We start from the raw sequence: 17972 nt of genomic DNA on the forward strand, positions 1-17972 counted from the left end.
GTCTCTAACTTTACACTGTTTGCCACTTATTGACATTGCAACAGCTAAATACACTAGACACTGGGTACATCTCAATCAGCTGTCTAGTTCGGTAGTCAGGGCATTGACTTGTTTCACAAACATATTTTTTGTATTCTGCTAGTTGAGACCTTTTGAAATATGTATAAGAATCAGTTATTTATGATCAGTGCTTTAAGTGGGCCGGTACGCGCCGGTACTCAGTACCGCCACTTCCAAATATAGGTCTTGAGCGTACCGCCACCTCTCCGTGCGCCCAGAACGTGCTTTTAGCGTACCGGTACGCTCATTTGCGAGCAGAGACTACATTACCCATACACCCTTGAGTTTTACAAGTGAAAAGCGCATGCGTCGCTTTTGCCGCTGTCAGTGTCAACAACTCGAAGTGGTCCGGTATGGTGGCCGGGAAGTGCAAAACAACATTACAACGTGTGCAACACTTTTACGAAGCTCGAGACAAATTTACATTTTGGAAAACATTTTTACTTATCATAAAACACAATTACATTGGCAAAACACTTTTACCAAGGACGAAAAAAATTACATTTTAGAAAACAAATTAACAAGACGCAAAACACTTTTACCAGTCCCGAAACAAATTTACAATGACAGATTTTTGACGGAAAGGGAATGTACCGCACACCGGAAGTGACGCGGTGAAAGGCGTTGTTGTTGGTGAGCGCGGTCAATTTGTGTTGTTGTTGTGGAGTAAATAAAGTGTATGGTGATCGAACATGGACTGCGGCCGAGGGATGTTTTGCCCGTTTTGTGGCAAACACATGAACAGCTTAACGCGGTTTTGCTTTACGTGTGGTCGGTGTTTGGAGTTTCTAAAGGACGCGAACCAGACGGAAACACCAGACATACTGCATCAATGTGTGCAATATTTTAACGAGGGCCACTCGTACGCTGTAATCGTAGACATGATGTCAAGTCTACACGGTGTAAACATCAGCTTGAGGACTCTTAAAAGTAAACTGAACGAAGCCGGGTTGTACCGCAGAAAGGATTATTCCTCTCCAAACTCCGTGATTAACGCCATCAGATTGGAACTTCGTGGACCTGGACAACTATTTGGCTACCGCACGATGTGGCAGGTACTTAAACAAAAGTACAATTTTCGTGTGAAGAGAGATGATGTGATGAATTTGCTCCGGGAGCTTAATCCTCGAGGATGTGAGAGCCGAACACGCAGAAGGTTTACAAGAAGAACCTACCACTCAATGGGACCTAACTATATGTGGCACGCAGATGGTTACGATAAACTTAAGCCATTCGGTTTGGCCATATCGGGATGCATAGATGGATTTTCACGTAAAGTACTGTGGCTTGAATGTGGACCAACAAATAATAATCCAATAGTGATTGCTCACTATTTCATGTCATGTGTGCGAAACCTCGGTGTCATCCCCATGAGACTGAGGACTGATTGCGGCACTGAGAACGGCATAATGGCTGCAATTCAATGTACCCTACGCCACCATCACAGTGACTACTACTCTGGCGCGTCCAGCCACATGTATGGCTCATCTATAAATAACCAGCGTATTGAGTCCTGGTGGTCTATATTTAGAAAGGGAAGGTGAGTGGTCTTCTTAAAGGGTTGTATAATAGTCATATAATCGTAAAATAGTATATTTTGGTCATTCGATTTCCTTCTCAGGAACAAGTAAAGAAAAACAAAACAAAAACGAGCACAAAGATCAATACAAAATGTATAACAAATACAGCCCGTCAGGAAAAGTTGTTCCTGAAAAGAAAATCGAATGACCAAAAGATGCAGACTATAAATGTAATTACGACTAACCTTTGATTTTATTATTCAAACGTGTATATGCTTAAAAGTATAACTACAATTTGTATCAATTTCTATAGGTCTCAGTTCTGGATGGAGTTATTTGCAGACCTTCGAGAAGCCGGATACTTCAACGGAAGTCATGAGCATCAGTGCCTATTAAGATATTGCTTTGGCGATGTTATTCAGAAGGACTTGGATGAGTGTGTGAGACTGTGGAACAGTCACAGGATTCGCCCTTCCAGAACAGCAGCATGTCCAGGAGGAGTGCCCAATGAACTCTACTACTTACCACACAGGTGATACATTGGTAATAAACAGATGCAAGTATTATTCTAACGTTTTAGCTTAAATGAAAAGACATGCAGTTATGTTTTCTATTTAACATAGGTTTGGCTCCAGAGACTGTGGATTTCAAATTGAACAGGCTGAACTGGATGCCCTTCCTGAGTCTAGCCTGTCAATGACTCCTTGTGGGGACCCAAACATGCAGGAGTACTTGGACTTTGCCATGGAATACAATCAGTTACAGAAGCCAGAGAACTGGGAGTCTTCATCAGAACTGTACATGAAACTAAAAGAAATGGCTCAGCTATGAAATGATCAAAAAGGGAGGGGTTTTTGTAGTGGTGGAATACTGCTGTCTGTCTTAACACAATGCTTAATTGTTTAAGTGTGAAGTAAATGAATCAAAAATAGTAATATGCATTTATTAAATTTTTGTAGTACAGAAAACAACTTTCTTAACTACTTGTTTCTTTATCTAAAACAGTGATTCACAAAGGGATCCCAGTTTCAGACTCACGGATCTAAAACATTTTCAAAATGTTAACTGTGAGAAAAAAAAATGCTCACATACTGTTACATTATAAAACCAATTTTGGCAACTGCACTTTAAAGTGACCCTTTAACAACAACAATGTTTTCAGAGTCTTAAAGAGAGTTCACCCAAAAATGAAAATTCTGTCATTTACTCACCTCAAGTTGTTCCAAACCTGTATGAGTTTCTTTGTTCTGCTGAACACAAAAGAAGATATTTTTGAAGAATGTGTGTAACAAAGCAGAGAGAGCAACCATTGACTACCATAGTAGGGAAAAAATACTATGGTAGTCAACGGTTGCTCTCTCTGCTTTGTTACACACATTCTTCAAAAATATCTTCTTTTGTGTTCAGCAGAACAAAGAAACTCATACAGGTTTGGAACAACTTGAGGTGAGTAAATGACAGAATTTTCATTTTTGGGTGAACTATCCCTTTAACTCCAGGGGTCATCCATCATTTAGCTTAAAAACAGCCAAATCCTGGACTATTTTGAATTCCAAAGTCCATTTGTGACTTAAACAAAGTGTATGAGTCTAGGAGTGGTAATTTCAAGGAGTTTGAACATGTATTTGCCATTGGGAACGCAGAGTCATCCAAGAACTCTATTTGTGGCAGTGGTTCCAAGCCAGATGGGGGAAGTGAAGACAGCCCAGTAGCAAACATCAAAACATCTTCCACAGACACAGCAGCCTGGCCTTCTGCAAAGAAAAACAATTCAAATACATAATTATGGGTTCAAGCTCGAAGAGCTGGATTTTTATTATAAGTTTTACGGCTCTGTAATCACATGATGGATATCATTTGATAGATATCCTCATACTGAACAAACTTTGCCTCAAGAACTACTGCTGTCAATCAAACTGTTCATCAAAAACTCACTATCATCTTAAAAACCTCCTTGCACAAACTAGTCCTAGATATTTTGCCCAATCGCAACCAAACCAGCGCGGTACAATTCTCTGGACTAGATCAGTGATTCCCAACCACGTTCCTGGAGGCCCACCAACAGTGCACAACTGCACATTTTGCATTGTCTCCTTTGTCTGGCACACCCACATCAGATTTTGGAGTCACTGCTAATGAGCTGATGACTTGAATCAGGTGTGTTAGATTGAGACATACCAAATGTGCACTGTTGGTGGGCCTCCAGGAACGTGGTTGGGAACCACTGCTCTAGATCAATTAAAAAAAAGTTGAACTTTACGATTTTGGTAGCCATAACAGGGTCATTTAGAAAATGGGCATGGCAAAACACTCAGAAGCCTATAAATCCTAAAAGAAAACTCAGAACTTCACAAAAATTGGTGAGCATATGAGATAACATTGAGACATAAAGAAGCATGCACAATTTCATGGAGATCGAACCATAGGTGGCACTATAACTTTCAACATGCTTGTGATTAAGGTGGTTACATTATTGCTAAATAAAACTTAATGTCTTTTGATGCTTATGTGCTTAAAGGCCGGAAATGCTTGAACCCCGATAAATACTGCTGCTTTAATTGTCATGCGTTTTCTTAACTAGTTATAAAAAACAAATAAACTAACAAACCTTCACAATCAAGGAGATAGTCTGCCCAGTAGCCCATGGTTTGACTTTCTTTAAGTCTTCGATTACTCCCCGAAGGACTGAGGTCAGGTTTGAAGAGTATCTCAAGGTCAAAAGCAGTGAGTTGCTTTTCAGAGTGGCACAGGGCAGGAGCCAGCAAAGTTGGGTGTTGCTGCAGTGCAGTCAAAAACTCCAGGGTTGAAAGACCCTCCCTAAATCTACAGAGTGAACACAAACATTGTTTTACTGCTGTGTAGTGGCAATTGAATTTAAATTAAAGAAAACTATTAAATATTATTTTCTCTAAAATGAGAAAAATGAGGGGGATGGTTGTGTATAGAACCCTATTTTTGCATTGCACATTAAAAGTTAATTGTTACAAACTAAGTATTACACACAGAAACAGAACACTGAACAATGACACAGACAGCTGGGTGGCTTGAGCACTTATACGGTGCCTTCAGAAAGTCTACACACCCCATGCACTTTTTAAAAACTTTGTTGTGTTATTGATTCAATTTAAAACCGCAATAAACAGTTTTTTTAGAAATTGTAGCAAATTTAATTAAAACAATTTGTCACATTCGCATAAGTTAATGAACCCTTTTCTCAGTATGCTGTTGAACCAGGCTTTACACATCCATCAACATCAGCACACTCTTATGTGATTTTATAATATCTGCTATTATATATAGAAACCTTTAATTCAATACAATTTTATTTATAGTATCAAATCATAAAAAGAGTAATCTCAAGACACTTTACAGTAGGTCTACACCACACTCTATAATATATAAATTATATAAATACATAAAAAAACATTTAAAAAAAAAAGAACCTCATCACTACAAATATCGTCTTACCTGTCAATTACAGATGAGTTGCGGTCAATAATATACCACTGGAGGTAGTATGAAACTATTTCTTTTTTTTCTTCCACAGTAGCCACATGTCTCAGACAACCTGCTGTCTGTAACATTGTGCTGTGTCTCATCATACATTCGTGCAGAGCACCCAACGAAGCAGCATTCTCAATCTGAAACACATGAAAAGGGGCATAAACACCCCAGTCAATAACTGGAAGCACTGCATCTCTTTGCCTTTTTTTATGAGATACATACACAGCATAGTGTAATCTTACACCATCAAAAACTAATAAATTAATTAAACAAATTCTACACTGGATATAGAAAGTAAACATTGTCTCAAAACACTGCAGAAACTATGTAAAACTCTGCCCTGCCCTGCCGTAGTCTTATACTATTCTCACCTCTTGCAAAGCTTTCCCTATTTCTTCATCAGTTATTACATTAATTGGTGCTTTGAATGAAGGCTGGCCTGCAAGATAATGTACAAGATCTTTCGACAGGAAATGGGGTCCTGGACCTCCATGCACAACTGACACAGCAATCATCTTTCCTGCCATGTAGTATTCATCCTCCCTAACAGCTGTGAATGAATTCATATTGCAAAATTAAAACAAACAATGCATTATATACCGTAATATACAAGCATATGTCAAGTGGTATATATGGTCAATGATCATTAACCAACTATTAGTAGCCTATAGTACACATAGGCTTACTAACCCATAGGCTTACCATTTGCATTGTAGACCAAGAAACGATGTCCTTCTGGTCCATCAAAAATGGGCCGGTCTTTTAGGTGTTTCATAAGTAGAGTTAAAAACTCTCGTCTTGGACCACCAGTGTCTATTCCCTCTTCCAGAAAACCAGTATCATCAGTAAATTTGACCAGCATGTCACAGGTTTCAGAATATGTTGTACGCTTGAAACCTCTGACTGCCCCATCCCAAACATTAGCCCTTGAAATGTTGAACCGGCTGACTCTTTTATGATCAATAGGAAGTGACAGGTTTGCTATGATGTCAGGTAATGTAATGTCCGTCTCCTCCCTGTAATGAAAAAAAAGTGACAATTTGTGGATATTCCAGATATACCAGAATTATTGCAAAGTGAAAAAACAGGAGTGCTATAGTCAAAAGCGGTCATATTACATTGCTGTGTGTTGGAAATTCTTCACATTGACAGCAACCAGCTCTTCGTCCTCTTGTTCAACATTTGGTGAATACAGGTCTGTGTATTTACTGTTGGGAAATTACCATTTCCATGTTAAAACATCTTACAAACAAAAATGTCTTCCCCATGTAATCAGTTAAATAAACTGAAATTATGTCTGTCAGTCATGATTTTTTTTTAACCTGTAGCAAGAAGTTTTTACTGGATTTGTTTCAGGTGGATCCAGATCCTCAGCATCAGATATTACTATCTGAAAAAAAGATTAAAATGTCTGAAACAACAACAACACTGAAAGCAAGAAATGTCATGGTGCCAGTCTGCCTTATTACCTGTCCTGGCTGAATTGTTGATGAATGTCCTGGTGCATCTCTGAAACATAATAAAACAAAAACTATTAGCTCCATGATAAAGGCTATAAATGTAGTTGAGTAAAAGGTGTAGTAGAGGGAACAGAAAGATTTATAAAAAAATATTTTGTTATAAATCACAATACACAAATGGTATTTTCTGTTTCAAGTTCATCAGAGTGAATTCTCTGATCACATCAACAACTTAAAGATAGATTATTTCTTAAGAACATATGGATAGGAGTGCTTGATAGGAGTTTGTTTGAGTTGCTTTTGAACCGAAAGGTACAAAATAAGAAAAATCTGAAGGCTCAAACTACTAATTTTTAACTATTAAAATGCTTGTATTGGATTGGCCAAGTCATACAGAACCAATTTAAAAGTACTCTCATGAAATTTTGCATCTAGCCTTCGTCAGCGAGTCAAACGGATGCAATGAGAGACAATGGGTATTTTCTAGTGGCCAAGGTGTCCTGGGCTAGAGTGTTTGTTTTAGACATCTTAAAACCTTCAGGCCTACAGTCAAATCATGTAAACACTATGTATACACCAATATACAGCCAAGATTCCTATTAGTTAATTACCACTAGAAAAAAAAAAAAAACATTGTCTCTCATAACACCCCCCCGGGGCTAATGTGCGTTCTTGCTGTGTCTCTAGGTGAACAAAAGTGATAAAACATCTCCAAAACAGCAATATACATGTATAATGTGTATGTGAAGAAGTAGTGAAATATCTGCTAGTAGTTTTATCACAATTTTGGGAGTTAAAATTTTTTTTTTTTTATTGCCCATTAACTGGTAGTGAAAGCACTGTAGCCCAATAAATATGAGAGTTATTATTATTATTATTTCCATTCCAGTAGTAAATAAATAATTTCAACCCATGCACGCCTGAAAGTTCCTTTGTGTACAAGTGTGCAACACATACCTTTCATCTTCCAGTTTGAGTTTGGGAGTACTTCGATTTTGTGGTTCAAAAACCTGAGAGGAAACAGATAAAATGATCAATAATTTGCAACAGCTTTATTGTTCCATTACCACATACAGCATATATCAATGCTGAATGGTTTCCTGTATTACTGTATAATAGTTACTGCAAAATAATCAAAACAAACCTTTTTCCACTAAAATATTGACCAGGACAAAGATGTTATGCATAAAATTCAATGCACATCTAATAAATAAATACAAACAAACCTACATACATATTTTTAAAAAGAGAAATAACTGATGTACCAAAGTGTCAGCTCGATTGAACTCAGCTCTGCTCCTTGTTGTGATGACAATTTCTGAATCAGAATCAGAGTCTGAGGTATCCACTAAAGGAAAAAAAAAAAAAAAAAATTCAAACAAACATCATCTATCCTCCAGCAGAGTATAAAAATAAGTAAAAATATTGAATAATGAGATCCACTAACCTCTTTTATAGTGTTTTTCTAGGCAAATGAAAAAAGTGATCCTGCAATATGCCTTTCCTATTTCCTTTTTATAGTCTGCCAATTTGAATGGCTTTTCTGACCCAGGCACATGGACCACCTCTGAGCAGTCTGGATACAAAAGGACGTAAGGTCCTTCGTGCATGTCCTTGTTAAATGTTCTCATTTTCTGAACAGCTTGTTTCAGTAGATCAGGTGCTGCTACCTCCGGGTCCGTAAATAACGGGAGTGTTTTCCCTCTTAGAGGTTTTAAATCAGCTCCATTAGTTTCATGTGGCACCATCAACCCTACATTTATCTAGTAAAATAACAAAGATATATAATTAATGTATACATAGGTAAAATAAATATACACATACACACAATACAATACATATAGAGCATTGCAAAATTGTATAGGACGGTCAGTACAACGTACCTGGACGTGTTTTCTTTCTTTAGGCTTAGATCTTCCTTTTGGCCCATAGTTAAAAGACTGCCGTTCTTTTGACTTCGAGCTTCTGTACTCCATGAACTGTTTGTATGATGGGCATGGTTGTTCTGCTGAATTGGACAGTTCCGTTTCAAAACAGAAAGTTATAAGCGCTCAAAAAAACCATTATTAGCATTAGTGATTTTGATTCACATGGCCTCTGATAGCTAGCGTTTTGCTACACTAAAAAATAACAACTTACTTTGTTCACTCGGACGGGCACTGTCCGGGTGTCGAGACGACCCCTGTGTTTCCGTCTGGTTCGCGTCCTTTAGAAACTCCAAACACCGACCACACGTAAAGCAAAACCGCGTTAAGCTGTTCATGTGTTTGCCACAAAACGGGCAAAACATCCCTCGGCCGCAGTCCATGTTCGATCACCATACACTTTATTTACTCCACAACAACAACACAAATTGACCGCGCTCACCAACAACAACGCCTTTCACCGCGTCACTTCCGGTGTGCGGTACATTCCCTTTCCGTCAAAAATCTGTCATTGTAAATTTGTTTCGGGACTGGTAAAAGTGTTTTGCGTCTTGTTAATTTGTTTTCTAAAATGTAATTTTTTTCGTCCTTGGTAAAAGTGTTTTGCCAATGTAATTGTGTTTTATGATAAGTAAAAATGTTTTCCAAAATGTAAATTTGTCTCGAGCTTCGTAAAAGTGTTGCACACGTTGTAATGTTGTTTTGCACTTCCCGGCCACCGTAGTCCGGAGAAGGTGTGTGAAACGTGCAACCATAGCTGCTCGTTTACAATCTATGGTTAAAATACAAAGCACTTGTGCCGCGGTCACAAGTGGTGACGAGGACGAGAGTGGCACCACTTCTACCGATGACAACAGCCGCATGTTGTAGCTGGGTCGTTCCTGTTATACAGTGACTTTTCTGTCTTTATGATTTACTTACTCATATTTTCTATAAAATGAGTCACATAAGAAATGGCTTAAATTATAAATAAAGGTCTTCTTTATCACTTAAACAGATATAATAGGTATTAAAAATACTATTTTGTATTTTACACACCTTTTTATTGATATATGCATTCAATTTTATCATGTCCTCAGTGCAAAGTAATCAACTTCCACAAGAACTATAAACCATGAAATGATAAAAATCTCAAAATATTTTTAGATTATGTTAGCCTATAGAATAGGCTAAACTACCTCTAGTTATACATATAAATCATGTGAAACTATAGTTATTTTTTTACAATTGTCTTCATTTACTGTGTCCCTGAAGTCATCTTCCACCCTGTTAGTATGTATTTCTCGACTACCAAAAATTTTTCAGGAAATTACACAATTAGTTTTTCCTGCTGGAATTCAACCGTACAAAATTAAGTAAGCTTCAACTCTCACCTCTACCTTTTTTTTAGTTTTTGAAATGTTATCCTGCTTGTCCCACTCTTAAAGTTCCACCCTGTTAGGCTCTGTTACGAAGAATGTTTGTCCGGTCAAAAAAATGTTAAAACATATCTGACATAGTTATAAAAGTTCTGTTTATCTGTAGAAGGTTAGCTAGCTAAACGTTGATCCCTCAAAGAGCTACGGCTAACTTATCTTAATTTTCCCCCCTGTTAGATCTATAAACCTAACAGGGTGGAAATTCTAATAGAATAAATTGTATTTAGTGTATAGTGCAAATTCTATAAACACATATATGCATATTTACATTTACATTTACATTTATGCATTTAGCAGACGCTTTTATCCAAAGCGACTTACAACTTGGGGGTACAATAAGCGATTGGTCGTGAAGAGTCGAGTGAGCGCAACAAGTGCCTGAAATACTTGGTCTCAGTGTTGCACAGGCTAGAGTAGGGCGGGAAAGAGGAGGAAAAGAGGAAAGGAAAGTGTTTTTTTTTTTTTTTTTTTTTAGGAGGTTAAGTGCTCACGGAAGAGATGAGTTTTTAGTTGACTTTTGAATGTTGTCAATGAATCCGCATTTCGGATGGCGGTGGGCAGATCGTTCCACCAGCTGGGAACGTTGAATGAAAATGTTCTGGAAAGGGATTTTTTGCCTCTCTGTGAAGGTACCACAAGCCTTCGCTCCTTGGTTGAACGAAGGCTTCTGGTGGGGGTGTGGCGACGTAGAATCGAGTCAAAGTATGCAGGAGCTGAGTGCGTGGTGGCTCTGTAGGCAAGCGTCAGCGACTTAAACTTGATGCGAGCAGCGAGTGGTAGCCAGTGCAGAGAGATGAAGAGAGGTGTGACGTGGGTCCTTTTGGGCTCGTTGAAGACCATATATAAATATATATAGACCATATTATTGGTCAGTGCTTTAAGTGGGCCGGTACGCGCCGGTACTCAGTACCGCCACTTCCAAATATAGCTCTTGAGCGTACCGCCACCTCTCCGTGCGCCCAGAACGTGCTTTATCAATGTCAATATATATAGACCATATATAAATATTATATATAAAACCATGTTATAGGTGCAGTGCCACACATTACTGATGGCAAACCATGCAGGACAATGAGGGAAAACTCATCCACTGTTATGGTCTTCCACCCTGTTAGGCGAGTCATTTTTAAATAATTTGACAGCAACGTTAAATGTTTTGCATACTTATGTTTTATTTTAGGAGGTGAGGATCATTAACAGCATATACAATATATGTTTTTGAACATATTTTTATTATTTACCATCCTGTTGGCAAAAATGTGTACAAAAAGTACCTGTTCTTAATAATCAAGACATTCTATTCATCAATAATAGTTTTGTTATTGTTTCAAGAATTTAAAAAAAATACCATGATGGCATAAGGGACATATACTATCCAAGAAAAACTTGTTATTGTTTAACATTTACATTATTAACATTTTGTGATAACTATGTATATGTCCCTAACAGGGTGGAACACCTTCACGGCCAGTGTCTGAACAATTAATCTATCCATAATTATTCTTTTTTTAGTCCCTGAGCTTGACCAATATGTATTCCGACTAGTTAAACATGTCACCATTTTGGTAGAATGCTAAAAACATGAAAATCATGTACTTGTTTTTCAAACATTTATGAAGCCAAAATGTTACCGCATACCAGGAATGACCCAGCTACAGTTTCTAACTGTGTTGCTATTTAATTAGAAAAAATTAAGACAAAAGTGAACATTGGCCTGCATGGTAGCCTAATGAGGTGCCGTCAATGGTCTTGCTTTGTAAATAAACCCTTATTGTAACAAATTATATAGTTAAACAATTACAAGAACTATATGTTAGTTCTAAGGCTGAGAACAAGTTAGAAAGAGCTTTAAAATAAGGACCTTCTTGAATTATTGACTAAACAATCCCCCTATAACCACGCCCCCAACTTTGAGTACCGGCACTTTATTTTTTCCACTTCAAGCACTGTTTATGATGCTTTCAACACCTGTTATACATGATGTGCAAACACACGAATATATAATTATACAAATATTTCTGCATCCACATAATCATGTTTCATATAATTTATAGATCTTCTTGTTATAAGTTGTGTATCTAACATGATCTCATGAGCGTATCAGTATGTAAAGTGACAGTCTGGCATTTGCATATACACTTATGTACATCAAGGGCGTATGTACAGCTTCTGAATCAGTTTTACATATGAACAACTTTAGAAATGTACTAATGTTTTATTTATTCTACCTCTCCCCAGTGTGAATTTTCATGTGGGATTTAAGGTTTCCATCTTGACTGAAACTGTCTCCACAGTGAGGGCAGATGAAAGACTTCTCTCTAGTGTGAATTATCATATGGGCTTTAAGGTTTCCATCTTGAGTGAAACCCTTTCCACACTGAAGGCATGTGTAAGGCTTCACTCCAGTGTGAACGCTCATGTGTTTTTTAAGTTTTTCTTTCTGAGTGAAACTTATTCCACACTGTTGGCAGGTGTAAGTCGTGTGAATTGTCATGTGGGAATTGAGATGTTCTTTTTGAGTGAAACTCTTTCCACACCGTTGACAGGTGAAATCCTGCTCCCCAGTATGAATTCTCATGTGGACGTTAAGGTTCCCATATTGTTTGAAGCTCTTTCCACAGTGAGGGCAGGTGAAAGGGCACTCTCCAGTGTGAGTTCTCATGTGGATTATAAGGCTTCCTTTTTGAGTGAAACACACTCCACACTGTTGACAAGTGAAAGGCCTCTCTCCAGTGTGAACTCTCATGTGGACTTTAAGGCTTTCTTTTTGTGTGAAACTCTTTCCACACTGTTGGCAGGTGAAAGGCTTCTCTCCAGTGTGAATTCTTATGTGAGCTTGAAGGCTTCCTTGTTGATCGAAACTCTTTCCACACTGTTGGCAGGGGAAATAATTCCTTCTAGTGTGAACTCTCATATGGAGTTCAAGCTTTACATGGTTTTTGAAACTTAGTCCACACAGATGGCAGGTGAAATCACCTACAGATCCTGTCTTTTGAGTACTTTTTCGTGAGGAAGTTTTTTCAGTCTGTGAGACACTAAAATATTTTTTTTCGGTTATGAAATCATGATGTGTTTTGTCCTGATCTTTCTCTTCCATTTCATTCAGATCTTGACTTTCCTCTTTCAACAGCATCAGGTCTAAGACCAAAAAAAAGGCAAAAGTTAATCCCAGTTTAATGCCACAAAGCAACAGACATCATACCATTTAGACAGATGTAAAACATCAAAACTAATAACATGTACACTCGATCCTATACACCAGGGGTGCCAGACTCAGTTCTTGGAGGGTTTCCTGGTTGCATCCGCACCACCAATATGAACTCTGAAGTGACAAACGCTATCACAAATGTCCTGCCTCTCTGGTTGTTGTGCGGGACTTTTATATAGACAGCGCTGAGAACGCCAGGTTCTGTGCACACAGTTCCCATTTGTCTTCATTAGTTTACAATCTGTTTAACAGTCCTATCTTAATATGTTATAATGTGGTTGATGACTTGATGGGATAGCGGAAATGAGAACGTAGTCAGGGATGCATCTTTCACTTTTTAGATTACTTAAGAGTATTTGATGTCATGCATGGATTATTTCTGAATTGATTATTTAATTGGCATTATACATTTACCTGACTGTTAATAAATTGTTACATTTTGATCCATTCTGAAATTATTATCTCTAGTAGATTATGAAACGGGTATAATTTCAACAAAGGGTTAAACAGAATAATTAAATGTGTGACTAACTATTAAATATAAATGACCAAAGAACCAAATGGCATTCTAACCTAAATTCGAGATTATGATAAATGGAGTCAGATAAAAGATGAATTGGAATTAAATCCCTTTTGCCCAGCTGAAAAGACAGAACGCGCAGCGACCTTCATCCGCGATCGTTAGCCTTCATTGGAACGAATTTCAGCGGCCTGTGCATAATGGAGTTAATACATTTACAGATTGATCAGTAATTCTGCAAAATTACTGTTTTCTCAAATAAAGCTTAAACTATATAAAACGGTGGCAGCCAGAATAAAATCAGTCACGTGACCAGGGCTTGACATTAACACCTGCAAGCCCGCCAAATGCGGGTAGATTTCAGCAGTGGCGGGTAAGGCAGCCACTCCCACTAGCCACTTTGGCGGGTTGAATATAATTTCAGCCTACAGCCAAATAAAATGCCAAGACCGTCGTATCACAAAATTATAATTCAATTACAATTCTTTATCGATTAACTTGCAGTTAGTGAAGGTGAGATATGCGGAATCAAGTTGAATGGCACACAACAGAAGCGCTCTCTCTATCTCACGGGCGATCTGTTCTCCTTGCGCCTGAATAATCAAATACACGCACACACAGATGTCAAAATGTCCATTGTGTGGAGTATCTCGCATGAACACAGTCGGTTATGGCTTAAGTGTATGTAAATGGGTGGGTAATAACTGGATGTGTCAGAATATTACGTCCATGTATTCAGCAGCCTAATTAAATACCTGTCTGACATTAATGTTAATCAAACTACAAACGTTAAATAAATTTATACATATTAAATAAACCTGCTGTATCTGACAAAAGATTGTTTTTTAAGTATTATTGTTTTTTTAATTTGCTACTTTGTTCAAAGTTATTACTAACAAAAATAACTCCTATCATATTAAATTTCTCATTTTAGCATATTCTCATATTTCCCACCACCTGCACATACCAGCTGATATACAATGTAGTCTTGATTTGGGTGGTCACTGCATTTGAAAGTTTAAAAGGGTTTTAAATCTTATAAATCAAGTAAAATGACTCAAAATCAAGTAATTTAAGCATTCCAAAGTCAACTTTAGTCATAAAGAGTGGCTAGTAACTTTGGAAAACCACTAGCCACAGTGGCTGGTGAGCGGGTAAAATAATTATAATGCTGAAGGTGAGGTACAATTCATATTTCTATATTAAATAACTTACGCAGTCATTTGAAAACGTTCTGTGGGACGTAAGTTCACAAACAGCGCACGTGAATCACCGCGTGCGTGCACTCTCTAGGGATGGGCGATACCAATCATTTTCTTTTCGATCCGATACCAAGTACTTTCAAGACCAGTATCGACGATATCGATACTGATACCGATACTTTAAATATTTTAAATTGAATGATTTTATAATACATTTTGAAAGCCATCGTAATTAATATTAAATAATCAGCAATAGACATTACTCATTTTTTTGTTACATTTATTTAAAAGGACTGAACATTATAAATCAAATAAACATTTAACAACTTATATAACAAAGATATAACGTCACACAAACCAGTTTCAATGATTGTAAAATAATGTTTCTACATTTTTTTCCCCAAAAAGGTTTTTGTGATGGAACAAGAGCATGATGAAAATGTTCCTCTTGAACTGGTTTCTGATCAACTCTCTTGCTTTTGAAAAAAGAAAAAGTGTGATTTGCACTGAAATCATCTAAAATATAATACATAAGGCTGTGTTACAGGCATAAAGAATTTATGTTAGTAAATCTTTCCCAGGTTAAACTATAATTTATTTAATAAACAAATTTTAAAAGTAAATAAACAAAAAGTAGCCTAATATAAAAAGATATAGGCTAATGAAAAAATGTAAAATCCTACTGTTTAAATTAAAATGTCCAGTAAGTTATTATAATCAGTATATTCTTCATGAAATACTGTATTTAATCTTCATATCTAAAACAATCTGTATTGTATAGGTCTAAAGCATATATAAATAAACGTGACTAGACTATTTTATTCAAATAATTAAATTTATGTAATCATCACTTGGTACCTATTAGAGCCCGACCGATATATCGGCGGGCCGATATTATCGGCCGATATTAGGCTTTTTCCAAACTATCGGTATCGGCATTTATGATGGCCGATAAATGAATATTTTTTAAAAAATTAAAAAAAACGGACGAAACACCTCTCAAACACATTGAGTGTTGGCGTTTCATAGTTTGTCCACCAGAGGGCACTCTACAACATGCCGGCAACACCACCAGCTGATCCAGCAGAGTCATGCTGAGCTTCAGCGCTCTGAGCGCTGCATTCACAACACAGATCATCCGCGAAGTGCATGTAAGTTGGCAACGAGACAAACATTGCTTGAATTGAATAACAGTTAAAAGAACATCCCCATCAGTTCTCTTAACTCAAATAACATGACAATTTGTAATTGCCAAGTCCAGTTTTGCTGTTAACGTTACATGTAAGCCAAGAGAACTGGTAATTACGCTAGGTTACAGTTGACTGACTTATTTTACCTCGGACAATGTTTGACATCATGAGACGTATCATCTCTCCCCTGCCCGTTATTTTGAAAAAGTAGGCCCTATACATATTTCTAAATTATAACTTATCATAGACGCTAACCACAAAGCTAGCTAATGCCATGGCTATCAGTGGGAGACCGCTAACATTAATGCGCCTTGAAAAACACAACAAACTTATTCTGCCTAAATAAAGTAATGATTACTGTATTTATAACTAGTATATTTGTAGTTCCAGTCTCTGCATTGTAAATCGTAAGTTAGGCTCGTGAAGAGTGAACGAAAGTGCGCGACTTCGTTCAGACGCCGCATTAACGAGTCAAATAATGGATTCACACGAGTCATCATCAGTAACGTTAGTAGATTTTAGAAGGCAGGCAGCAAATGATGATTGAAAATGGTTTGTTGTAGCTTGATGGATAGAATTAAAAGTGCATGTAAAGGGATAAGCAAGTTGACATTGTAATTATAAGGTGGCTCATATTTATACTGTATATAGTTTATGTTTTGCTGTTGTTGTTATTTATCAGAACTTCTAGAACTTAACTGAATATTTTTTTTCCAGTCTTGCTAAAAGTTATATTTATAAAGCTTACCACATCTATTAATACTGGTAACTTTGATTTTTTGTTTTTGTTATTGTGTTCGTATTGTTTTCGTCCAAACGACTTTAAGTTTCATATCTTAAGTTAGTATTTTTATACATTTTATTTATCAGAACTTTAATATATTTTTATGTTCCTCTGTTCTGTTGTGACAATAAAACAAACAAGTTTATTTTTAAACTGCATTATCATATTATTTTAGAGAGGCTGAGGGATCATGAATAACTACAAATAACTAATGTATAAGGGAAATCTGTTTAAGTGTTTTTTTTACGCGTTTCTGTTATTTTATTTTTTTATTTTTAATATATATCGGCTGATATATCGGAATATCGGATTTTTAAGTGACCAAATATTTGTATCGGTATCGGCCTTAAAAATCCTTTATCGGTCGGGCTCTAGTACCTATCATGAGGGTCGTGACTGTTTTACCTTCTCTGCTCGGCTCAGCTGTAATACTTCATGCTCTTTAGGGTCTTTAACTTTTAGATGCTTTGTCATGTTTCTGGTTTTGCCATAATGGGTTAGGGGACTTGTTTGTTGAAAGATGTCACATGAAGCTTCATCGTTGTTAACTTGAGTGCAATAAGTCAAGTCATGACCGCAGCAATGCACTTGATTCTGTGCTGAGTGTGCTGAGAGATTGTGGCGCTTACCGCTGTGCCAATGACATGAATACATGATAAGCACAGACACAGCGGAAGAAGAAATAGTTCCCATTGACATTCATATTTAAGTAAATGTATATACTATACGGCCTACTACTATTATAAACATATTCTAAAATCACTTGTTTAAAATAAATCCCAGGTAGAATCGATATTTCAATGTGAGAATCGATACTTTCGATACAATGCCAGTATCGGAAGTATCGATACTCTAGGATCGATCCGCCCATCCCTAGCGCTCTCTCTCTCCCTTTCAAAATGCTCAAATGGCTTCACATCAGCGCATCGCATCTGCACTAAAATCGAGCTGCACAGTTAACACAGGATTTGCCACTTTGCACAATCGAGGCAGTGTCGCATCGTCACTAAAGTTTATCATTTGCATTTAATTTTTAAAATAAATGTCTTGCCAGTGTTCAAACCGCGCACGGTCTGGAGACACACACACACACACACACACACACACACACACACACACACACACACACACACACTGGCCATCTCACAAAAAGCTTGCGAGTACTATGAAGGTAAATTAAT

The 17972-nt window shown here is 37.2% G+C and overlaps 3 protein-coding genes across 3 annotated transcripts in view; 1 reads left to right on the forward strand and 2 right to left on the reverse strand.

Moving 5' to 3' along the window:
- The window catches only part of LOC307126529 (uncharacterized protein), a 1210917-nt gene that overhangs the window by 666653 nt on the left and 526292 nt on the right, over positions 1–17972 (reverse strand). The window lies entirely within an intron of this gene.
- LOC307126541 (uncharacterized protein) lies at positions 1104–2434 on the forward strand. Its single transcript, XM_079817124.1, has 3 exons — positions 1104–1600; positions 1894–2112; positions 2204–2434. Exons 1-3 carry the CDS (start codon positions 1107–1109, stop codon positions 2409–2411), a joined length of 921 nt encoding a protein of 306 aa, XP_079673250.1. The 5' UTR covers positions 1104–1106; the 3' UTR covers positions 2412–2434.
- On the reverse strand, positions 3099–9127 carry LOC307126313 (G2/M phase-specific E3 ubiquitin-protein ligase-like; the record flags this gene model as incomplete). Its single annotated transcript, XM_079816778.1, has 13 exons — positions 8684–9127; positions 8428–8552; positions 7992–8307; positions 7810–7892; positions 7502–7554; positions 6554–6593; positions 6407–6474; positions 6203–6292; positions 5787–6100; positions 5456–5634; positions 5049–5221; positions 4189–4403; positions 3099–3334 (listed from the first exon to the last, which is right to left on the reverse strand). The coding sequence occupies exons 1-13, from the start codon at positions 8850–8852 to the stop codon at positions 3099–3101; spliced, it is 2061 nt and encodes a 686-aa protein (XP_079672904.1). The 5' UTR covers positions 8853–9127.

Source organism: Gobio gobio (genome assembly GCF_949357685.1).
Source record: "Gobio gobio genome assembly, chromosome: 5".
Classification (NCBI taxonomy): Eukaryota; Metazoa; Chordata; class Actinopteri; order Cypriniformes; family Gobionidae; genus Gobio; species Gobio gobio.